At 45.5% G+C, this 26,115-nt stretch overlaps 1 protein-coding gene across 2 annotated transcripts in view; it reads right to left on the bottom strand.

Annotated features, from left to right (window-relative positions):
- Positions 1-2,943: 2,943 nt before the first annotated feature.
- The window catches only part of LOC146862732 (general transcription factor IIE subunit 1-like), an 86,616-nt gene continuing 63,444 nt past the window's right edge, over positions 2,944-26,115 (bottom strand). For both annotated transcript variants that reach the window (XM_085641991.1, XM_085641990.1), the window contains exons 4-5: positions 13,607-13,830; positions 2,944-4,099 (exon numbers count right to left, since the gene is read on the bottom strand). In XM_085641991.1, the coding sequence (XP_085498117.1) occupies positions 3,678-4,099; positions 13,607-13,830 (646 nt within the window). In that variant the 3' untranslated portion in view covers positions 2,944-3,677. The remainder of the gene's footprint in view (positions 4,100-13,606; positions 13,831-26,115) is intronic.

Here is a 26,115-nt window from a genome sequence, read left to right as displayed (position 1 = left end):
AGCTGATGGAACCCTGTTATGTCGACAGGTGGCGAGTTGACTGGTGACCTTGGCGGTGATGCGGGCGAATTGATTTGGTAATCATCCCAGTCCGCCATAGAATCGTCCTCTGGGAGTTCGCCCTCTTCCGTATCCGGATTGTCCATATTATCATCTTCTGCATTGGAAGGCAGTGCAGGTGTTGTGGGCATGGGTATTGTTGGCAAGATAGGATGAGGTGGAACCTCAGATGGCGCTTCACGTGGAGTATTTTGAGGGGACGCTGGAAAACGACGATTATAGTCTTCCAACATATATTGAAGGTTGGAAACAAGCTGCACAGGAAGCTGCATCATAGGAACCGGAGCAGAGGGATCTTGTTCTTCTTCCTGTTCATAATAATCATCCTCCTCAGACTCTTGGCACTTTATATGGAGCTCCGAAGGACTATGAGCATCCCGAAAAAGAGACTGATCGCCCTCATCCGAATCGTCCTCATCCCCTGAGGGAAATAGTTGACGAGGTGGCCGTGGTCCAGGTGGTAACATAACTGGGTCTATCATGGCCTTACGACGTACCATCAAGCAGCTGTCCTCAGACCCCGTTGCTGGGGTTGACATTGGCACCAATGGCATTGTCACAAAATTTGACTCTACCGTCGTCGAGGCGACCGTCGACGAAGCAATCGTCGACGGAACTACCGTCGACGGGACTGTCGTCGCCGGGGTGACTGCCGTCGACAAGGTGACTTTCGTCGACGGTGTGGCTGTCGTCGAGGATTTCGTCGACGAGGATTTCGTCGACGAGGCTGTCGTCGACGGGGCTGTCGTCGACGGGGCTGTCGTCGACGGGGCTGTCGTCGACGGGGCTGTCGTCGACGGGGCTGTCGTCGACGGGGCTGTCGTCGACGGGGCTGTCGTCGACGAGGAAGATTTCCTCTTCTTCTTCTTATCCGTCGTCGACGGAGTTGTAGACGTCGACGGAAGCGCCAGCTTCCCAGTCGTCGACGAAGAAGTGAGTGGTATCGTCGACGAGACGGTTCTAAGAGACACACATACCACCGTCGACGGAGAAGACGTCGACGAAGTCATTGTCGTCGACGAAGGATATCTGCTCGATACCGTCGTCACCGTCGTCGACGAGGCTGATGAAGTAGCCGATCTCGTCAACGGAGGGGCCGTCGACGGGCCCGTCGACGGTTTTGAAAGTTTCTGACTGGAAACATGTGCTGACGGAGTCAAAGACGCCTGAGAGCTACGTCTCGGGGGCGCAGACGTGGAGACAGAGACTTTGCCTGTAGACACTTCCTCAAGGTGAAGTCTCTTCTTTTTCAGAAAAGGGGATGGCAAGTCCTGGACACTTCCACGCTTTGAGGAGACTCCTGTTTTGACAGAGGCTACACTTTCCACCTCAGAAAGGGGGTTGTCTGTGTCCTTTAGTTTTTGAAGCCATATCAAAAGGCGACCTTCTCTATCTTTCAATGTTTTTTGAGAGAAAGTTCTGCAGATCTTACAGTTGGCCACCTTATGATCAGGATACAGACAATAAATACATTTCTCATGGGGATCCTCAGAGAAAAGTCTTGACTTTCCGCAAGATGAACAAGGACGGAAAAGAGATTTCTTACTTGCAGACATGATGAGAGATAAAAAACCTCAAACCAGATGAAGAACTGAGCAGAGCTCAGGGAGACTCCCTTCACACGACGTGCGGTAGAAAATCTGAGGGCCTGAGCCTCTGAGGAGAAGGTTCTAGAGGGTGCTAGCGCCTGATTGGCTGGAGTTTGGACTATAAAGTGACAGTGATATGTTAGCAAAGTGATTCTTTTTCTCAATGCTTTCCTATGTCTCAATGCTATCCTATGGTATTTTTAACTTGATATGTTATTTGAACTATATATATATGTTTATTTGGGTATGTATATACTCTTATGTGGTTAGGTATGTGTATATGTATATATACATGATACTTATTGCTTTTTATATATACCGTGGGACTCCCACTTCGACGACGGGGAATATTCAAGCATGTGAATCTATGAAAGACACCCCAAATACTGGAGAAAACATCTCATCCATGGATAATTTTGGTGACTATTAGAAACAAGATCTTGCCTTCACTTAGCGACAGATACTGGAAGGCCACCCATTTCTCCACTGCAAAAAGATGCGCCAAAAAGTATTCAACTGAGGGAGAGAACGACGAAGAAAGGGAAAAGAAAGCCTTTAAGATCATCTACATAGTTGCATGAAGAATATCCAAAGGAAGTGATGTCACCTGCCTGAGAAATGATGAAGAAATCTATGAAATGAGTATTCGGTCAGTAGGTTATCAGGGATCATTAGGTCTCGCCTGACCCAGCGCATGCGCTGGTCTGGCGAGACTTATTGAGAGGGCTCCAAAAAGTGCTACCAGGCCAGCCTAGAGCGACAGTGCATGTGCGCGGGCGCGCCGCACTTTACCGCGATTACTTACACTTTCACGGCCGCTTTGATGTTTGATGTGATCGCGATCACTTTCACTTTCGCGGCCGCTTGGCATAGCCAATAGGTCTCGCTTTTGGGACCTTATAAGTATTTAGTTATGCAACTGTTGCATGGCTAAACACTTAAGGTCCCAAAGGCGAGACCTATTGGCTATGCCAATGCTTGTTTTTTATTTATTTTTTGGTCGTTTATGTAGCTGGAACTCGGCCCGAAGGTGTTGGAGCACTCTACATGGGCACCAGTTACTTTGCACAAGGTCACATTCATTTTTTGTATGCAGAGGAGATTAAGTAATTAGCTCAGAATCATAGGATGTTGAGCCGATGAAGAGACTGGAACCTGGCTCCCCAGATCCAAAATCGGCAGCTCCTGCTTTTATGCCACATACACTCTCTCCCCTTCATTGCGAAACAAGTTTTTTGCAATTCACTCACATCAAACAGTTCAATGAAAGTGCAAGCAGGGCCATAGACTCGTATTTCATTGAAGGAATCCAGCATTTATTATATATAGAAAGTGATTATTCAGGTTTCATAATTTTACTGTGCACAAACCAATTTCAAAGGCGATGAACACAATAACTTCGTATTCCAAGTGTCAATGAAGTTACATTGTTTTAGTTTTAGGCATAGACCACTTCAATAAAAGGTAGTTAAGTGCTTTCTTACACCAAGCAGTAAATCTATTGTACAATGGCGGATTTGTCACTAGAACATTTGTACGCACACACCAGCGTTTAGGTATGAGGTCATATGCAAAGAAAATACTTCATTTTTGTATTTAATAAGATAGATAATTGCGTTTCATCCAAGTGCAAATAGTAAACAATATACTCAAACACAAAGCCCCTGTACCCCTCTATTATAGAGTTTCTACTAGAGTCCACGGCAAAACAAAAGTTGCGATTTACATATTCTCTCGCAGACACCCACTTTTATTTATTTAATGTTTTTAAAGCATTGGAAGCCACGAGTGTCTTTTCTATTTGAAGGCAGAGTCTACTAGCAAAAAACATACTTCTGCCAACGACATCAAACAGAAACAAAAAATAGAGTATAAAGATGTAGGTTTGAATTTAATGATCAAATTCGAAATTAATCTAAATGTGTGTATTTTTTTCCCCCTTGTATGATGTACATCCTGCTGTGGGCATTTCTTCTCTCACCAACTATAACCCAATGAACCATAACACAAAGAACCCTTTGCATACAATCACTCAAAAGCAGACTGGAACATCTGTTGTCCCACCTTGATGTAGGACTCTCGCTCTTCCTCAGTCATGAAGGACACCAGTTGTGGATTCTGACTGACCTCACTGTAGAGGTGCGGCTGTCCAGCGACCATGACAGGTGGATCCACGGTCTCCTGCTCCTCCTCTTCCTCCTCCTCCTCCTCCTCCTCCTCCTTTACTACATCGCCTGCAGTGGGTTTACCCGGCGGCTCCTTCACTGGCTTCTTCTCGTCTTCGGATTCACTGGTGTCGCTTTCGCTGTCGCTCTTCGTGCTGGCTGCTGCTGGGAGCAGCCCGAGGCCAGAAGGCTTCAACTCATGGATCATGAGTGTCCTGATCACTTCGTTGTCTGCTGCTGTGTCCTTATTGTCATTTTCATCCACCACTTCAGGCATTTCTAGAGCTGTAAACAAATGAATCCGCCATTGACCATTTTTAAATAAAAGATGAATACTCGGTACAACAGAAATTAAAGTTTAGTACAGTGACAATATCTATGAAAAGTGGAAAGATCCCACAAATACACTCCGCTGCAATCGTTGGCCGCAGCTGGAGGCTTTGGGCCCCTCTCTCCTATTTCAGTCCTGCATGATGCCCCCTGCTGCTCTATGGACACCCGCTGTCAAACATGCTCGGGCAGTTACAGGGGATGCAACAACCTCCCCACCCCCGCTGGACCATTTGTGATAACACAGCAGGAGCCCCTCCCCCACATTCTGAACGATGGCCTTCACTATAGCACAGAAAGCACACTGTGGACACTATGTGAAGACTGCAGCTCCTGTCGCAGGCTTAAATACATTAGATATTGTATAGAGCGTCTTGTGACTTACTTTCCATAGACAGAATTACTCCAGAGTACGTCAATGGTTAGGCGGAAATTGATGATCATGTGAAGCAAATAAAATGCACTACATTAGTATATATATATTTTTTGTAAACGCATATACAGGAGTGGAATGGCCTGCCTTGGAATGTCCTGCTTTGCATACCATCCCTAGTAGTATCAGGAATTACACAGAATCTATACCAGAGGCATTCCTAAACCATAAGTGATATTTCATACGTTCTGGAAAACTAAATGATTTTCAAGAACAGGAAGAAAGAAAAACAAGCATTTGCAATGCAATAGGTCTCGCATTTACTCGAGTTTAAGCTATCGGCATTGTAAATGACAATGCCTTTTATGTTTTAAAAAGCAAAACATAAATAAAAGGCATTGTCATTTACAATGCTAATAGCTCAATCTCGCGTAAATGCGCGACCTATTGCATTATAAATGCTTGTTTTGTTAGTTAGCCAGCCTCCATATTTTCTTTTATCCTCCCCCCAAGAACTTACGTGCGGGGGAAGGGAGCAAAGAAAGCTGAAATGAATCAATGCCTTGGCTTCTGAAGGGGGAGGGCAGAGAATGAACAGGAGTAGCCTGCTGGGAACTTGCCTATCCCTTTTACCAGCGTTTCTTGTAAAAATAATGCTTATGGTGAGCTTTAAAAGAACAGATGTTCCCAGCTGGACTCTCTAAACCTCAGTCTGGCTCCTTCTCACTGGAAGTGTGTGCGTATAACTGTTCTGCCTAATGCAAACAAACAGCAAAAGGTGCACCACTTCCACAAGTGTAAATGATATTAAATTAGTCCATGTACATGATGTATTTTCTTTTTCAAAAATTCTTCTTTATTGTTCATTTGTTAAAATGACATTAAGAACAGCCAAAGCAGCCGACGCGTTTCGTCCAACTTGGGACTTCTTCAGGGCGTGAGTAACAGTATATCGATGTGTATTTATTTTCGGGAAATTTCTAGAGCATCATTCAACGTCAATTCATAAGATAGAAAGTATATCAATTAGAGTACGAGTACATATCAGAAAAGTGACAACCGCTGGTCCCGTTTTTTCAATATAGCACAAAGTCAAGAATTCATCCAATGATACGGACAAAAGTCAAAGTCTTCAAATTGCCCGATTCCGCATGAATCGGGCAATTTGAAGACTTTGACTTTTGTCCGTATCATTGGATGAATTCTTGACTTTGTGCTATATTGAAAAAACGGGACCAGCGGTTGTCACTTTTCTGATATGTACTCGTACTCTAATTGATATACTTTCTATCTTATGAATTGACGTTGAATGATGCTCTAGAAATTTCCTGAAAATAAATACATCGGTATACTGTTACTCACGCCCTGAAGAAGTCCAAGTTGGACGAAACGCGTCGGCTGCTTTGGCTGTTCTTAATGTCATTTTAACAAATGAACAATAAAGAAGAATTTTTGAAAAAGAAAATACATCATGTACATGGACTAATTTAATATCATTTACACTTGTGGAAGTGGTGCACCTTTTGCTGTTTGTTTTCACTTTGCCCCAGAACCTGGGGAAGTATTGTGTCAGCGGGTACTACTCAAGAGTGCACACGCGGGGTGAACTTGAATTATCACCAACTAATTTAATGGGCTAATCGATAATCCGGTGCTGTCCTAGAGGGATACCGCTGGCTTTGCTCTTCCCTGCTTATGTTCTGCCTAATGCATAGATGCCTCGAAGCAAATGTTCAATGTATGAGGCAATAATCTGCAAACAGACCCCTATGATCCACCTATGTAAACAGTCCTACCGCACAGATGGGAGACTGGTACACGCTAAGGCGCAGAAGCCTGCAATACGACACTACTGTCTCAAGGAACACACACTTAACCCTGTAAATTCTTCCAAGCAGTGTGAAATCTAATAGCGTTTCACTAACTACGATGCTGCTGCTGGGATAAGTTCATAGTAATATTTAAATTCAAGTTTAAAAACGTCTGTACTATATTAAACATCAGCCTTCTTAGCTAAACGCAGAAAAAACGATGTTCTTTCTACTGTAATCCAAATCTGTGTTGTCTCTTGCAGTACAAAGTATCGTGTCGCCATGCCGGACTGTCCACAACTTCCGAGTCAGGCATGGTAGGAAGAGGAAAGGCGGGGCGAGTCGCAGGGGCGCCAGTACACTGATGCACGAGAGAATAAAGACGTGCCAATTCCAGTTCGTGTCCGCGTTTCATTTAAATCGCGGGACACGAAACCTGGCAAACGAGGGTAGGATAAGAGAATACCCAGCCCCAAAAGAAGAAAGGAAACGCTGTTTGAGAGACGCTGCAGACATCGAAATAAAATCACCAGAGCGAGCGCGAGCAGTGATCAGGCTCACAGTCTGGCTCAAAAGAAGGGCACCCTGTGGAACGAATCTCCAGAGCCCCCAACTGCATGAACAGCATCTAATTTGGGGTAAGAACATCGATTCCCCATTAAAATCAGCATACAGAGGTTGCATTCGGCGGCCATTTTGAGGTCAGGCACACCTCAGAAAAAGCATTGCCACCAGCCCGGCAGCCGTTTTGAAGTCAGGCAAAGAACAGAACCTCCCCCGCCCCCCGGGCCCACCAAAAATAGATTTCAAAGCGCATTGAAGCCAACAAAGCTTTATCATGACGTCCCAGCCGGATTCCTCATGAGACGCACGCACAGGTCCAGCTCAAGCCATGCCACATTGACCTATATTAATGTGGGTATCATTCCTGCGGCCCCCCGAACCTCTGATGCGTACCTCTGGAAACAGTATGGGTCCTAAGTGGAAGAGCTGGTTGGAAGATTTTATGAAGGGCTCACAGGGCAGTAATGAGGACCATCAACTCATAGCGCTGCAGAATCTGGTGGGCAAAGACATTGGACATATTATCAAAGAATTACCTCCAGCAAATGCCACGTCACACGCAGACTTGAGAGAAGCCTTAACCAGAAAATTCCTCCACAAGCACAATTTAGAATACGAACTCTACACGTTCAACCTCGCGTCTCAAGAACGAGACGAGTCCATGAGTGACTTTATTTCTCGACTAAAGCGTCTAGCACGACATTGTGAATTTGATAACTTCAACAACGAAGATGCACTTAGTCTATGAATTATCGAAGGGTGCCAATCAGAGTCACTACGACGTCGGCTGCTAATGAAACATTACTCACTCAACGGCATTGAGGAAGTCACAAGGATAAACGATCAAGCTGAGGAACACGCAATGAAGATGGAAGCCAGCAAAACAGAGCAACGAGAACGAGCTTTCCGAATACAATCTCAAACAGAAGTGAGACGCTGGTGGATCGGAGACCTGGAAAATCCACAAGTTCATCCCGTGATGGGACCAGAAGCGGCAACACCCAGAAACAACTGCCACATGCTATCGCTGTGCTTTAAACTACCCTCACATGGGCTCCTGCCCAGCCATGGGACAGCGGTGTCACCGATGTGGAAGAGATAATCACTTTGAAGCGATGAGTCAAACCTGCCGCAAAGAAGCAGGACCGAACAAGCGAAGTACTGGATCACGTCACCATGTGAGGGCAGTGCAAGGAAGAAGGGACTATTCAACGAGCTCGTCCAGATCCAGCCACAAACTTCATATCGATCAACATCAAGAGAATCGTCCGCCCTCACTCCCATATCACAAGACAGTGACGAATATGTGTGCATGGTGGCGGACCCGGACTGACTAAAGAAGTATCCCTGGTTGCTCATCCAAATGCAAAATCATTCCGCGAAATTAGTTCGACACAGGAGCATCGCTCAACTACAACTGAATACGAGAGGATGTGTCCAAAGCCGAAACTAGAACCAGCCACAGTGCGCGTTTACACATGAATGTCCAAGGAACCACTGCCATGTTTAGGACGATTCCCCACATCATTAACCTACAAGGACAGAACAATTCAGGCTCAGATTCATGTAATAGAAGGCCCTGAAGCTGCAGACTGCCTTCTCAGTTTACCTACGGCGGAACGTCTGAAGCTTGTAGAGATTCTATTCAAAGTTGACGACTCGCCCGACATAACAAACAAGTTCCCGAAACTATTCTCGGGCCTAGGAAAACTAGCCTATGTCAAGGTCAAACTACACATCAACGAACAAGTCACACCCGTGGCTCAGCATCACAGGAGAATACAGTTTTATGTCCAACAAGCAGTTGATGACGAACTCCAAGACTTGCTGAGAGCAGACATTATAGAACGGTCAACCGGACCTACTCCCTGGGTGTCTCCAGTAGTTGTCGTACCCAAACGAGGACAAGAGAACAAGGTACGCTTGTGTGTGGACATGCGAGCCCTGAACACAGCCATCGAACGAGACATCCAGGACCTCACCTCAATGACATGATTACTCGTCTGAATGGAGCGACAGTCTTCTCGAAATTGGATCTCAATAAAGGATATCTATTTTAGGAGTTTTATATAGCGCTAGCTGGACCCGAGGGTATCAGAGCACTTCACAACAAGTAGCTTGTATGCAAACAGGCAGTACAGTAGTAGAACATAAGGGTTCGCGCCAGATGTAGATCGAACAAAGGAGTGATCGAGCAGATGGAAACTCGAAGGTTGCAGGTCAAACAAGACTAGTATCCGATAAGTTTTCTTGATCAGAGTCAGTGTCGCCGGGCACAGAATTAAAGTTAGATGGAGTGCTGGCTGAGGAACTTCCGTGTCTCCTATCGGTTCGCTAGTGAGCGGTTGAGGAAGAGGACTTTGAGCAGGTTTTTGAATTTTGGAAACGAGGGGATTGTTCTGATGTGGGGGGAGTAGGGGGGGGAATGGAGTTCCAGATTTTGGGCGGGTTTCTGGCAAATGACCTGGCCGCAGTTTTTTGCTTGCGCGTTTTCAGCGGGACGAGTAGCAGAGTGTTGGAGCTCCTGAGGTTCCTGGACTGGCCGGCCCTTTTGAGTTTGGCGGCCAAGCATTCCAGTTTGCCTGTATCATCAGCTCGAACTCCATGAGAAATCCAGATATTTCACCACTCACCAAGGGCTCTTCAGATCGAAGCGCCTCAATTTTAGTATCTCTTCAGCGTTGGAGATTTTTCAAGAGGCAATCCGGCAAGTAATCCATCACATACCGAACTCATTCAACTACAGCGACGACATCCTTGTATTTGGTGCAACACGCGAGGATCAAGACAAAGCCCTGGATCGCGTGTGCCATGCTCTTCTCAATGCCAACCTCACACTCAACCGAGACAAATGTGAATTCCACAAGTCGACTCAAGTTCTATGACCACATTTTCTCCGAAGCCGGCATGAGACCGGATCCTGAAAAAGTCTCAGCTTTGGCTGACACTCCACAACCCCATGATGTCAGTGACAGTCGATCCTTCTTGGGCATGGCCAGTAATTGTGCCCGATATATCAAGGACTATGCGACCATCAGCTACCTGCTGCGAGAACTCACAAGACAAGGCCAAAGTTTCCACTGGTCCAATGCATGCGAGCATGCTTTCAACAAGATCAAAAAGGCTGTGAGCTCTGCTGTCCATCTGGCATACTTCAACCCTAGACGAAAGACTGAGATTACAGTTGACACCAGCCCCGTCGGACTTGGTGCCATTCTAGCTCAGTATGAGGACGAAAGAGATCAGTGTCACATTGTGGCATACGCCAGCCTCACCGACATGGAAAAAGCATACTCACAATCTGAAAAGGAAAGCCTGGCGGTTGTGTGGGCATGTGAACACTTCCATCTATTCGTATATGAGAAACACTTCACGCTCATCACCGACCATAAGGCCCTAATCACCATATTTGGCAACCCGCGTGCAAAGATGCCTCCACAAATCGAGAGATGGAAGATCCACCTACAAGACTACACGTACACCATCATTCACAAACCGGGGAAGGCAGAGAACCCGGCAGATTACATATCACGCCATCCACAAGCGCAGACGCGCGACTCGCTAGCCGAAAAATCACTTCATTTTGTCATTGATCAAGCGCGTCCACCTGCTGTCCCGTTGGAAGCCATCATAGAGGCCACTGCCAAGGACGCCACACTTCCAAGACGTCATGTAACACATCCGCACAGATTCATTGAGACATCCGGACGATCCACGTGCCACTGCCGTCATCAATGTGCAAGAACTCTCATCTTTCAGAAACGTCAAGGATGATCTCATGATCAGTGCAGACGGGTTACTGTTGAGACAGAAGGATCGTTATCCCTCACCAACTACGACAAGGAACTGTCAACCTAGCACACGAAGGTCACAGAGGCGTAGTGGCCACAAAGAAAGCCGTGAGAGAGAGTATGGTTCCCATCCCTTGACCAGATAGTAGAAGCCACACTTCAAGACTGCCCGCCATGTCAACTAGTAGGGCGAGGAGAACTGCACGCCCCTCAGCAGATGTGTGATCTTCCAGACAGCGTATGGCAGCAAGTAGCTGTTGACTTTTTTGGCCCACTGAAATCCGGAAAATATATAACTGTCATCATGGATGAATAATCCAGATTTCCTATCGCACACCAGATTTCATCCACCAAGGCATCTGCTGTCATACCGGTCATTGATGAAGCATTCCCAGCATGGGGAATCCCCAAGGTGGTGAAGACAGATAACGGGCCACCCTTCAACGGGCATGAATTCATAGAATTCGCCAACCACTTGAATTTCAAACACCGGAAAATCCCTCCCTTGTGGCCCCAAGCCAATGGGGTGGTTGAGCGTTTCATGGCCAACCCTAAAGAAAACGATACAACAAATTGAACTGACCAAACGGGACATCCAACCAGCACTCAACAAAGTATTGCGAGCCTACAGGACCACCCCACACAGCACCACCAACAGATGTTCTGCAACCCTAATGCTTGGAAGAACCCCGCGCACCAGGATACTGACCTCGGACGCCGTTACACAGTCCAAACTTTGGACCACCAAACACTATTGAATCTCGACAAGACCAAGAAAGCAAAAATGAAGGAATATGCTGATGACCGTCAACATGCCAAGGTGTCCGACATCTGAGAAGGAGACTGATTACTGGCGAGACAAGAGCGGAAAACCAAAGCTGACAGTCGCTATCATGTCCACCGGCTCCAAGTAATGCAGAAAAAGGGGACTATGATAACAGCTGCCTCTGGAACCAAGAGGACCACGAGAAATGTGTTGCACTTCAAGAAGTGCAATCCAGCAACACACGCTCGAGAATATGAAGCTGGCTGGGACACGGACATATCGAGCACAGAAGCAGACAATCAAGAAGAACATTCTTGTGTGACTGACACGAACGAAGTGAGAGAGAGGCGTCTCTCTCGCCGACCACAGAGAATTATCCGGAGACCAGTTCAACTCATTGAAGAACTGTAAAAAACAACATGGGGTAACTGACAAATCAAAAAAAGGTGGAGATGTTGTGTCGCCATGCCTGACTGTCCACAACTTCCGAGTCAGGCATGGCAGGAAGAGGAAGGGCACGGTGAGGCGCAGGAGCGCCAGTAGACTGTGATGCACGAGAGAATAAAGACGTTCCAATTCCAGTTCGTGTCCGCGTTTCATTTAAAGCACGGGACACAAAACTAAGTACTCACAGACTGGCGCTATTGAAACTTATTAAAGAGCTGAGACTGAGCACATGCTTTTAATTGCTACCTGTTCTTCAAATCTGTAACAAATCAGATTATACCAGGCCTCGGAAATTTGTTTGCAAGGACCGTGTTCCTCGCAGTGTGCCTACATCCCACATACCTTGTAGAGGCGATACTGCTGTTTTGCATAAAAAAAGGTAGTGACAAAGTTCTGCTCAGTGACACACATGGTGGCCACTTCGGTCAGCACGAGATCCAGGGCTTGCAGAGAGGAAGACAGAACCAACAAGCAATGCTGGGTGAGGGGCAAAGGGGGTGAGAAGTAACTACAGGGGGAAGCAACAACACTAAAAATGTTTATACTGGACCGCACACGAAGGAATTGCTTTGGCTCTTGCTGTGGCTAAATCACACCAGTAGAAATGCAACAGAAAACAATACAAGTCCTGTTATTGCAGAATGTAAACATACCACACACGGAATAGCTTGCCCCACCCGGGAGCCGCTTCATAAAAACAAGCAATGCATTTAGGGCTCCTCACCAGATGAGTGCGAAACACACCAGAGGGAGCACGGCATGGGTTACCACACAGCACACTGCTTTACACCAGGGCGAGCTAAGCGGCCCAAAAAACATGTTTTATACTGAAAACTGCACACTACTCACTTCCTGGTGGCGCCACCCAGCACTGTTGACCTGTACAACCACTGCACACGAGAAGACAAAGCATAGCACTCCTAACCAGCACGTTGGAGCATGATGTCAATATGGGCACCAGACAGCCCAGAGAATGGTATTTTAGTGCTCTGAGAAGAGAAGGGGATAGCAACATGAGAGGGCATTAACTAACCTACACAGCTGCCGACTTTGGGACTCAGAACAGGGTTCGAGTCTCGGCATCGGCTCTCCGTGGCTTAAAAATAAAAAATATTTACGGAATCAGAATTATAAATGCCGATTGGTAGGAAGAAACAGCCACATCTAAGAACGTTTGGAACTCAGAACAGGGTTCGAGTCTCGGCATCGACTTTCCGTGGCTTAAAAATAAAAAATATTTACGGAATCATAATTATAAATGCCGATTAGTAGGAAGAAACAGCCACATCTAAGCATGAGCAAGAACAACAAGGAAGTGGTTCAGTCCTTTTGAAGTTTCTACAAACGGGAAGCGCGTTAGATGTGGAGCATGTGTGGCGCTTAGGCAGGGAAACACATGATGAATGAAAGTACTCGTCGCACAAAGACAAACATGTAGAGCGCAATAAAACTGTAGTTGGCCGGTGCTGCTTCCGGTAAAAACGGAAGTGATGAATCGGAGCAGCAACCAATAGGGAGGCCGGAAATCTGAATAACCCAATTGCAAGAAGCGGTCAAGCAGCAGGCGGGATTACTCTCGCTATATGGATTACTGGATGTCTCGGAGAGACAGCGCATGATCGCTGCCTAGGCGAGACCTAAAAAATACGATTTAGGAAATTAGAAAACAAAGACCCAAAGCGACCTGCAACCAGCATCTCAAATACTCACACCGTCCTGTATTTTCAACTTCTGTAGGCACTTCCTGTATGGTGCTTTTTGTCATCCAGACTGGTTGTTCCTTGGGCTTTTCCTTCCCTTTCTTCTTCTGATCAGACTCCCTCACACTGATTTCTACATTTTGCACATACATGTTTCCAGAGGAGTTCTTATTGGTCCATTTTTCAGCACGACTTGTCAATTCTCTCAAGGGTGATCCTGAGCGCTGATTAGAGCTGCAAGCCAAATAAAGGTATTTAATAGTCAGCAGAACACTTGAAAAACATGTTGCGCCCAATAGTTCTCCCGGACTATACTTTATTTAATTAATCAGATTAGCAATGTAGATCTTACACAGTTTTCTGAACAGAAGAAAGAATAGGAACAAACTTTCTCTAATTAAATGTAATGCTTGGAGAGGCATTGAAAGAGTCATTTTAAGGGTCATTTAGATGCCTCGTCATACCACAACCTTAGAATAAAAGCCAAAGATAATGACACCTCCAGTTTACAGCCCACTAATATGGAACAGTACTTTCTATTTCCAGGACGGTTCAGAACGGTTGACCTATGCCTAGCGATTATGTAGTTTTGTAGTAACATCAATTCATATATAACCCTTCTGCCCCACACTACCATAACACTCAGTTGTCGTCAGTCAACAGTAACTCATACAGGCTGCACAATAACTCTCCTATACTGCTAAATCCTCTTGAACTTACATAAGACATATCTGCAATGGGTCTTCTCCATCACTCAGTACTGTACCCAACAAACCCTCCATCACCAACTGAACAGGCATGGAATAACTGAAGCGATCTTACACATATTGCTGGGCAGCCGGAGGACTCTAACCTAGCCCACCTCTGCAGGTCACAACTAGCTAGATACTACGACTGCTTCTTTGCATCTTACAATGACATTCAGATATTGGATGATAAAGTCCCCACCACTTCTCTTTTCAAGCATGTATGCTGAGGGCCATAAACTTTAAACAAAATGTAAGGTTGGACAACTCAGAGCAGTAGTCAGCTAAGTATACTATGATCATAAGAAATTCCATAAAGAGACCCGCAGAGTTGCTCAAAGCTGCCAGCTTACTGAAAACCATACACTGCATGTCTGTCTCTCACAACTCTTCATCCTCCACACTGCTAAGCATTGAGTTCCATAACACTATAACTGCACCTCGATGGTCATCACATACACCATCAAAACACTTCCCAAATAGAAAAAAGAGAGCACTCTTTCAGCCACCCACACAACATGGTGTAGCTTGATGCCTACCTAGGCAAGCGCTTCAGTGCCCCACCTAGGGAAAGTAAGCACTATATAAATGCTGCAATACAATACAATGTAAGCATTGTGAAAAAGTGAATTATTAGTTGGGGGGATGGTTTTCTACCATAAGTAATAATGACAGTATTCTTGTTAGCTCCTGTAAAGGTTCCAGTAATTTAAACCGGAGCTCAACATCAGGTAACTATGGCACAGAGCAGACAGTCTTAACTTAAGAAACTGTGAAAAGAATTTAAAAGTACCAAAACAGTTAAAAAGTCAAAACCTTAGCACAACAAAAATCCCATTCAAATGTATAACATTAGAGAGTACCTTACTAAACAAACGCACACCAAATCATCAAAAATCCAACATGGAACCCAGATATATGGATTTTTAAATTAAAAAAAAAAAAAGAAAAAAAACGCACCAAAAAGCAGTAAGTGCCAACTGTGGTCATCTGGCTGCACATGACCTGTACCTAGGGGGAAGTTAAGGCCGACTGCATTGGAGATAGAGTCAGATGCAGACAGAGACCAGGTTTGTCCTCTGCAGACGTTTTACCTTCTCACTTAGTTTCAAAAATGGAAGTAAAAAATCATTAGCAGGAAAAGGCAGCAGGCTGTGGCTGAGATGGGTTCCACCAGGCTGGATAGCTGTCAAACGAGGTCCGGGTGAGGCTGCTGACTTTTGGCTGGAAAGCTCCAAGGGAGAGAAATTAAAAATCCGCACCAAAGAAAGGTTCCCTGCCGGCCGGATGCTTTTGATGCCTTCACCTGGTGAAGATTTCTACCTTCTGACTTAGTCACTTTTTTTTGGAGCTTGGATTCCTCCAGCGGGGCAAGGCTGCGATCTGTGGCAAACAGGGCTCCACGGAGCTAGATATAGTCTCTGTATCCAGCTGAACCAGATTTGCTACTGAGGAAAAGCTCTGAGCAGGAGCAACCTGAATGTTTGGCCCAGCAGCAATGCATCTTAGTCGGATTGACTTGGTAGGTTTATCCCATTCTTCCATCAGTTCTCCAGGTAAAGTGAATTGAAAACGTTTTTAAGTCCCAGATTTTAGGTTTAGGCAGTAGGAGTACACAAACACCAGCCAAAGGTTCCAGGACTTCAGGAGCAGGGTTTGGGGGTAATGACTTACTTCAATAGAAGCCGCTATCAGGGTTCAGGGAGTGTCCAGTTGACACTGGTCAGCTGTGCTTCTTCTGGAAAGTGGACTTTTTTCCAGAATTTGTGTCCCTGTAGAGTCACGGGAGGTCAGAGAATTGACCCTTGGACTGAGCTTAGTCCTGTGTACAAGTGGGAGCAGGTCCAGCTTTTAGAGTTCTCCTCACATGTCACAACAACAAGTGCAGTCCTTCTGTCTTCCACATGTCCAGTAGTGTTTTGAAGAAATGTGGCCAGGGATGGCATATTTATGCATCAAAGTAGTGTTTGGATTGGGTGACTCCGGCCCCTCCTTAACCAATAGTGAAAAAGTTCCCAGGGGTATCCCTACCCACGTTTGCAGCAATTGCTGTGTGCCCTACAGCAAGCAATCCCAGAGTGCCCCTCTGTACCTAAATTCAACATGGCAGACCCTTTTTCCCCCCTGTGTAGAGCTCCAGTGCCCACCCTAGAGGTGTGGCCATGGCAATGAGCAAACCCTCCTCTGTGATCAGTCATAAATAGTTCTAGGGACAGCTTTTCTCCTGCTGGGATTCTATTGTCTCATAGCCTGGCTGGCTAGGAGGACAACAGAGGGGGAAGGCCTAGGTGCCAGTTACATCTGCCTGTGACAGGGTAAGCATCCTTTCAAGATATGCAAGGAGCTGGAAACCGCCCCCAGGGTGTCCAGTCAGGCAAATGTCAACTTGTCCCCGCACCCAAGGCATTTGTCTCAACTCTGGGCGCCAATTCACACTTGGGTAAGGTCAACTTATCCTCACACTCAAGGGCTTTGTTTCAGCTTTGGGAACCAATTCACACCTCATCAAGGAGCTATTCAGTTTATGGGTGACAGTTGTAAGCCGGGGCAAATAAGCTTCTAGAGGCTTTAGGTGGGTTGAAGGTAATTTTTTTAAAGAATCTTTTGTAAAATATTTGGCACAAATCGGACTTCACCAGTGGACTGGGCTTGTAATAAATAGTTTAAAAGGTTCAACAATGAACTTAGCATCTGGCTCCTAAGTGGAGTGAACATTACATTTTTATATTAACTCGAATGCTTTCGAGTGGAACAGCTAACCCTGCTAAAATGAAGAGTTTTTGGGGCCTCGTCAATGTAAGCATATGTTTTACATTAAACATTTACATGTCCTACTTCTACATATCATGCGCCGTGTCTTATTGGGCATTATGGCCTACTACGGGGTGACATTAATATTTAACAGGAGGGTTTGGGCATATCAAAAGAAGTTATTTTGACAGGTCGAATTTGCAGTTTAAGTCAAGTTACTGGGGACATGCCTGCATTTATGCTTTGCATTGTCACTTTAGTGGTGGCCTAATATATGCTGCAGTCTATTAGTGACCTTAACTAACATTCCCTGGGTAAACTTTGTACCATATATTAGGGATCTATAGGTAAGGAAAATATGCCAGTTAGGAGTATAGCCAATTTCAACAGGATTTAGGGGTCAGAACACATCAGGGGTCTACAACCTTTTCAATAAGTTGTATTGCACATGAGTTCTTCTAAATGCAATTTCAGATTGTCAGAAAAAGAGCTGCTCTGAATAGTGGCTCGTAAATGTAGAATGTAGTGGACATTCGCTACTCATGATCCTCAGACACTTACATTAAAAAAACAAGCATTTACAATGCAATGGTCTCGGCATTGGTAAAGTTAGAGCTATTGGCATTGCTCATGACAATATTTTTGTTTATGTTTTTGTTTTTAAAACATTTAAAGAAACGGCATGGTCATGAGCAATGCCAATAGCTCTAACTTTAACAATGCGGAGACTGTTGCATTGTAAATGCTTGTTATTCGTTGGCTTGTGTGGGCTTTCCTTCCTTTCCTTTTGTTTGTCACTCCCCACAAACATGGACGCACTCCTTGTGTGCTTCCGCTGCATGTTTTTCAAGCTCTACTCATTTCTTCTGAGTTAGGGACTCGTTGCGAGCATGTGTGTTTTCCAGCAGTCTCCTATGTACTTCTCACCCCCCAGTGCACTCCCTGTTGCTCTCTGTCACCCATGTGTTTTTCCCCTTCCCCCTTCATTTTGTGCTTGCCCTTGTTTACCTCTCCCTATGCGTTGCTTTCTCACCTATGTGCTTCTCTCCCATCTACTATATGTTGGTCTCTCTCGTCCATTGCCTCCACCCCCTGCATCCACCCTCGGTGTTTTTCTTTTCCCTGCCCTCCATGCTGTTGCCCCACCTGCACCTCCTGTGTTGGTTCCAGCACCTGCGTCCTTTGACATGCATGCCCCCGCCATGTCCTTCTTGTTGCTCCCCCCCACCCGCACTTCGAAAAAAAGCAAAGCACTTGCATACTCATACTTTATTCTTTCTTTTATCCACCCATCGCGGTAAATAAAAAAAATAAAAATGCTTGCGTTATTTTGTAGGTGCACACATGAACGGTGCGCTTGCCTACAAACTGATGCAGACACCACATCATAGCGCCTTTTTGGTTTTTTTTTATTTGTTTTCTTTAGCCAGACTGCACAGCATCAGATATGCTGTACTGCATGGCTAAATATCATTGACAAACAATTAGTGAGATATTTGGCTTTGCCAATGCTTGTTTTTCCCTCTGGTTCGCTGTGCCCCTTTTGGGGCATCCCCCAAGCGGTCACTGGCGCAGCTGCTGCAGGAACGCACCTGGAACACGGGTTGGTTTTACAGGGTTTGTGCCGCTAACCACTTGCTTTGTGGACTTTCCTTTAGCCACGAAATAGAGGTCAACAGAACCCCAGAATGAGGCATGGTTTGAAAACTATGCTGGCTTACCGTGATGACATACGTGCTAAATGGACTCCGTGCTGTGATAGGTTTTGGTTCAGGGAGTATGGGTGTTTTTGATATGGTGCTGAAGGCGTCGGCGACGTGCAGGCGGGGCACGGATCGATAGGTGATCTGAAGTGACAAGCCGTGTCTGATATCACATTGCAGTGAATCTTTCGGCTGCTGTTGAACTATAAATTGCAGGTTTTTAAATAGGCCTGTGAAGTGACAAGCCGCGTCTGATATCACATTGCAGTGAATCTTTCGGCTGCTGTTGAACGACAAATTGCAGGTTTTTAAATAGGCCTGTGGAGCGGCGGAGCTTCGGAGGCAGAGAGTGGGAGGAAATCGATGCTGCAGGAGACGGCGAGATGATACCGCCAATTATTTAGCCCTAAAACCCGATGATTGCTTTTTGTCTGGCAGATTCCTCATCGGCGCACCAGGCTGTCCTTCTTCCTTCACGCAAGTAAAGAGGAAGAAGTCGAGGGCACCGGAAGACACCACCGCCTTTCTCCGAGGCAGAGCAGAAATGCCTCGGAGAAAGGCAGCGTCGTTTTCGGATTCGGGGGCGTGTTTTGCTGTTGTCTCCTCCTTGAGACTTCTTGCAAAAAACACGCCCCCCGATCCGAAAAGGACGGGGCCTAATCTGAATGACTGACCTCTTCTCCAATGGCTGGCCAGCATTCAAGAGGCCAGCCAATGGAGAACAGGGGAGAAGAGGGGCGGGATCAAGCCCCTCTTCTCCAAGTCATTAAATCTCGGAGCGAGACTGCGCAAGCGCAGCCTTCGCAGCCGAGACCTAATCATGGATATCATACAACAGAGCGATCTGTTCCAGTTCCAGATATTGATTGTTAGGATAGTCACTTATTTAGTGCACATGCAAAAAGTAACCTAATAATGGTGCTGCTGCATAAATGTGTAAGTGATAACAACTGAAAAGGATATGCGAACAGGAACTTGAAGCAGTCTTTCTGTTCTTCTAAAAATCAATACCCGCATTCCGCTGGGTAACCATTTCACCTCAACCTGGCAACAGCTCAGGATGGGGCACCGCTTTCTCCGTCGGTACTCCGGGCTTTACATGAGCCTGTAACCGGACCATTATTAGGTCCTGATGAAAGCTTTGCCCATCAAAGGGCGTTAGGCTTAAACATGTCGACCACTATTTTCTATTCCACCGAAGCAGTTTGAAATTACACTGCTGGTGCACTGTTTTTCTTAATCCTATTAGGGATGTATTAGAATAAAGTTTCCGTTGTACATTCTCTAACTAGTTTTATTTGCACTCCCTGCACATTCTGTTCATTTTGCGCTGCGTCCATCCTCACATTCACTAGGCTCATCATTTGTGGATTTAGTCTATTCCACTTATATGTAAAGAAGAAAACATCCCTGAGCTCCTTCCTCTTAGAGAGGAGGTTGTAGCCCCCAGAGGAACTAGGTTTTTCCTCTGGGAGGAGATTCCCAAATGATGAAGCATGTCACCTATGGTGAGTGAGGGAATTCGTCCTATAAAGGGATATGCCCACAGTTTTCTGTGAGGTATAGTCATTGGTCTTTATCTGTAAGGTTGTTACATTTTTTAATAGTACCTACATACTTCGTTTAATAGTTTGTCCATTGACCCCAAGATTTCATACTGTTTTTTGATAGAGTTATTTTCTAACATGATCTAGAGATGCTATTAATTTGAGTGTTTGTGTGGTGCGATACTATTGATCTTGTAGGACTACTTTCCATGATCCTCGATGAGTTAACTTGGAGTGCGGTTTGCAGGCAGGCAATCACTTGCAGTAGCTTACTCTGTGTCTGATAGCAACTTCGATAAAGGCCGCAAGCCTCCACTACCAGAGAGACACATTTCTCTGTATAATTATTACACTTCTGGGGTAACTGAGTGAACCAGCCTCTATGCTTATCCCAATTTCACAACGACAAATGCCTATTGCTGTATCAAGTAATACACTGCGTAGTTCAGATTTTTTTTTTTGTCCTAGCTTGGCACATTTATAAATAAATGTTATTGGCCTTGTTTTTTCTAAATACCCAGTAGGAACAAATGAGGAGCATTTTTCTTTTTTTTTTAACTATCCACCGGGAATATTTGCTATAGTCTGGCAATTTTGGGAAACTGTAATAATGCTGGTGACTTGCGGTTTTTACATTTTTAATGATTTAATATACATTTATTCCACATTAGAGCAGAAATGAAGGAAGATTTTTATCTATTGATGAATCTGTGTACCATGAACATTTGTTATGCCTGATGATATTTTTAGCTCATCCATCAAACTAGGGGGGGGGGGGGGGCTGAGAGTGCAAGCAACTGGGTCTATAAGCCCCCACCAGGACTGGAGATTTGGTTTCTGCTGCTGGCAGATCTGCGGTGGCTGTGTGTTGCAAAGATCTACTTTCTGCTAAACCCATGTTCTAAAACCAATTATAAACCTTTTAAGTCCTCACCCATGGTATACCATTAGCCATACATTGCAATGGCAAACACTTACAGCATCTGCATCAAAACCATTGAAGTATTTGGGGTATCATTTCAGTACCTGCAAATGCTATAACCGTTAGGTTCTGCTTGAAGAACCATATTCTTCTGAAATGTAAATAAAGGTTTGATAGTTTGATAAATTAACGCTTTGATTGTAAATTAGCAGTATTTATTCCATATTATTGTGCGATATTGCATAGGAGTTCAACCATAAACTAGTCCTTAAGTAAGCCTTTGATACGTGGCAGGCTACTGTTGGGGGGGTCAAGAGTATCAGAGTGGTGTCCAAGCTAACATGCAAAAGTACCTGCATACTCTCACACTAACTAACCTTAATTTGCAAGAGCGAAAGGTCTTCCTAAGGGTAAAAGAACATCTAGAAACTAGTTGACAGCTACATTTATCCAGTGGCGTCACTAGGAGGGTGCGGGGGGTGCGGACCGCACCAGGTGACACCATCCCATGGGGTGACACCAAAATGCAAAATAATGGGACCCCCGCCCCACCCGCGGACCAGCCTGCACGGGGGGAGCCCCGCGCCCGGAGCCCAGACAGGGACATCACACCACGGCTGTGCAGTACGGAGAGTGCAGGTTACTAACAGTACAAGTGTAGAGTTTGCTGGGGAGACACGAGGGAAGAACCCATCGGAGGCAGGGCAGAGGCGAGGGCACGAGAGGGAATAAAATAAGGGAAAGGGGAGGAGAACTAAAAATGTGCAGAGGAGAGTGGGCGGGGAGGTAGAAATGGTTATTTAGCAGAAAGAGAAGAGAGGGTCCTGTGGTGAGGTCGGGAAACAATGAGGGTGAGCGGAAGGGAAAGTGGTAAGAGTGAAGGGAATGAAAATGGTGCAGAAGAGAAAGGAGAAATGTGATATAGGTTAAAAGAAAGAGGGGAGACCCCGACCGTGGTAGGAGGAGGGGGCAAGTGATTCTTGAAGGTGGGGATGGTCAGGGGTCTCGAGCACCTGCACAGGGGTGAGAGGAAACGCACAGCGGAGGTGGTACACAGGGAAAACAGGGCACCGGCATGGCCGACGGAGAGCAGGCGCACGGTACAGCGCTGTACTGGGGCGGGGCGTGCTCACAAAGGAACGGACACCTGTACCTGAGTGCAGCCGCTCGGGGAAAGAGACCCTGTGCAAGCGAAGGTGTCGGGTGCAGGCTAAAGCGCTATTGCACTGTGCTGAGGAGAACACCAGGACAAATAAATTTACTGGGGGAGCCGAGAGTACAGTGAAAGGGATAAAACTGGGCAGAGTCTAATTGAGAGGGTATTGTATGGCACACCAGGACAAAGAAATATACAGGGGCAGCGAGAGTGCAGTGAAAAGGGCAAAACTGGGCAGAGTCTAAGTGGAGAGGGTATTTATTTGATTTTATACAGATTGATATAGTGCAAAGTTGCAAACTTTGTCGCAGGGAAATAGAGCGGTTGACATAATTGCTAGGTTTCTTTGAACCAGGCCAGTTCTTTAAGCACGGGGGAGGGGGAGTGCGTTTTATTGAACAGAAGCTATCAGTACAGAAAAAGTTGGAGACCCCTTTGTTAGAAGGGAAGAGAGCTGCGGTTGAGGGCCACGGCAGGTGCACTGGGGACAGAACATTAATACAGAGCCGCGGTGCAGGGTACAGCAGGTGGAGGGGGAAAGCTCACCCGTCCAAAGTAACTAACCACTGTACAGGGTGACAACAGACACATGGAGAAAGAACATCTGTAAGAGTAGAGAGCCATCGTACAGGGAATAGCAGGTGCAGGGGGGACAATACACCTGTAGAGGGCCACTGTACTACAGGGGGGGGGGGTGGGGGGGGTGACGTACATGGGAGAACAAACATCCATAGAGAGTAGAATGCAACTACTGTACAGGGAAGAACTGCATGTGTATAGGTGAAATAACTTCTGTAGAGAGTAGAACTGCACGTGTCTGGGGGAAAGAATTTCTACGGAGCAGTGGCGTCACTAGGGGGGCGCGGGGGGTGGTGCGGACCGCACGGGTGACACCATGAGTTACCGCACTGGGTGACACCAACCCTAGTGACGCCGCTGCATTTATCATTTGATTCAGGTGAAAAAGTAAACGTTTTATTACGATTATTTTTTTTAAAAAACATACTGATGAAATTGTTCTTCGTGTCAAAATTAAAGCTGCTTTTGTAAAGAAGATAAGTAACAAGAGTAACATAAACCGACACTGAACCAAAAGTGACGAGTGTAGAGGTTGTGCACTGAAAACAAAAATCTCCAAAGCTCAGAGTGGGAGACAATGCTAGTGAGGAAAGAGACCGACAAAGGAAATTAACTCATTTTTGTGTCATTTAGCATATAATTAATGTTTTGAGTTGTGCACGGGAATAAATATGCTTAGCACCAGTTGCAGGGGAATAAATATGCTTAGCACCAGTCCAGTAACGTATGCATTTCCCGCCAACTCTCTTGATTACAGATTTGCAAATGGTGTTTGAGGGGCACAAGAAAGGGGCTATATTATACCCTCTCCAGCAGAGCTGGATTGGAAATAAATGAAAAGTCGGTTGCAGGAGAAAGGTCCCCAGCAAAGGTGTTTTATGAAACATATTCTGCTTTAACCACAGCAAGGAGGGGGGGGTGGGAGGGGACCAGGAGCGATTTAAGGTCCAGCACAGATGCTCCAAAATAAATTGTAACAACTTATGGTATGCAGTTCCTAAGGAGGGAGGTATCAGGTCAGATATATAAGCACCATAAGTTTATTTTTTTTAGAAATAGGGGACTCTGGGTGCCATGCTTCATCATCAGGCTTGCTCTTCGGGCCGGCGCTGCAATGTCAGACGGGCACCCTCAAGGAGGCTCTTTATTGGAGATCTTTTGTCCCAATGTAGTCTGTGAAGTGCAGGTGTAGGGCCCTGGGTGTAGATTGAAGGAAATGTAGATGTGAGTAGTGACTTAAAAATAGACTAAGCAATTTTCAAAAAAGGGATTTATTTGGCGAGTTTGCTTGTCCAATTAAAAACGTAATGGCCACCAGTAGAGGAAATGATCCCTGGTAGCAAACACATTTTTAAAAGGTCCACACATATTTCTTGCCATCATAAAGTTCGTAAAGATCAATGGGCAATTCGTCAGGACCTAGTGAATCTAATCTACACAATGTTTGGCACAAATTTGTAGATCTTATGGAATCCAAACACTAAGTATCCAATTTAATCACTATTTAAGCATTATTCACAAGGCTTATTTTATGGCAAGGCGTGCAGCAATTAGCATGCCACCAACCGTGATCATGTCACACAAGGGAGTGAAAAACAGTTACAGAAAAACATGGCAGGCAAGTGACAAATATAGATATGAACATGGTTACAAAGGCTGTCAATGTTGAGGGAGAATCACTCACCCAATTAGGGTAATCTATGTGCCTCCTCGAGTAAGCACTGGAGACACACTAAAGTTTAGCGTTCTATGGAAACAGAAGTAAAAACATGAAAATGCCCCACAGAGTAAGTCAAAATTAAAAAAAAAAAAAAAAAAAAAAAAAAAAAAAAAAAAAAGAGTTGAGCAGTAACCTGGTACTCACATGGTCCTAGTAATATCACACCTGCGACCTACCTCGTCTCGGAAGGTGAGAGCAGCCGGCAAGGTCAGTGGTTTATATCATGGTCTATTGGCCGAGAATTGGTTTCAGGTGGTGGTCAGAGTGAGCACAAATTTAGATAATGGGCACCATATTGGGCGAGTGACCATGTTGGGATCCCAACCGGAGATGTGGCCAATGGAGTGGTGCCTGATGTTCTCAATAAAATAAAGAGGAAAAAAATTAGATACGGCCGATGAGAGGGACCAAGGTGCCAAAATTTGGTTCGCCTGCTCGTAAAGAATGTCAGCGGCTATTGCAAGCGTTAACAGAGGCGGCGAGTCGAGGACAAAGGTTTGTGGTGGTGTAATGCCAAGAAGAGGCCTATTCTCATATTGTCGCATATATATTCTCATATTACGTGAGATGGGAATGCCCCCATGTTTTGAACATGCACTAGTTGTCTACCCATTCGTGCATGTCTTTGGTCACTTTGTGCGCTTGTGCTCCTTGTAAGGGGATGTGATCTGTCCTGCATCAGGTGCAGTGCACAGTTGAAATTCCCTACTACAAGTATAGACTCATGTAAGGCTTCCTTGGTAAAGCAATTGAATGTATGTAAATTTGTGCTTTGGCCAGAGTTGGAGAGTAAAGCCCTGGTATTCATATTTGGAGGCTGTGGAGCAGGCCCGATGCAAATACAAAATCGACCCGGAGGTTCATCAGCTGCAACTCAAATTGGAAAGGGACTCCCAGCAACCCAGACAAGGACCCCTCTTAAAAAAGACAAGAATATGGTCTAGAAGAGAGGACCTCTCCAGCAGGCCTGTAGTTTCTGCCCCTCCAGTTTTGTGAGGGCTGTCTCCTGCAATATCACAATTAGATCTTTTTAAAGAAAGTATTCATGTGATCACGTTTTGCTGTTTGTCCCAACCCCCGGATGTACAATGTGAGGAAGTTGTATGTATTAGAATGAGCCATACTGGAAGAAAGGGTTTTATAGGTGTTTTCTCATGAAGCGTGAGCCCCCTTGGTGGGTATTAACTAATACATGCATGTGTGAGCTGCGTGTTGAAACTTAATTAGACCTTTCTTTATGAATAATGGAACATCCCTTTGTGTTAGGTCTTGGGTGCAATGTCTCAAGAATATAACTTATAATGGTGGCAACTTACCCATCACCTACTCCTCAACTGGTGCTGGGTTGAGAACTGTGCCCTGCCCAATCATAAAGCAGCCTAAGAACACAGGTTG

Source organism: Triturus cristatus, chromosome 2_2, assembly GCF_964204655.1.
Source record: "Triturus cristatus chromosome 2_2, aTriCri1.1, whole genome shotgun sequence".
Lineage (NCBI taxonomy): Eukaryota > Metazoa > Chordata > Amphibia > Caudata > Salamandridae > Triturus > Triturus cristatus.
The sequence above is the reverse complement of the archived record's forward strand: the minus strand, read 5'-3'. Positions and strand labels throughout refer to the sequence as shown.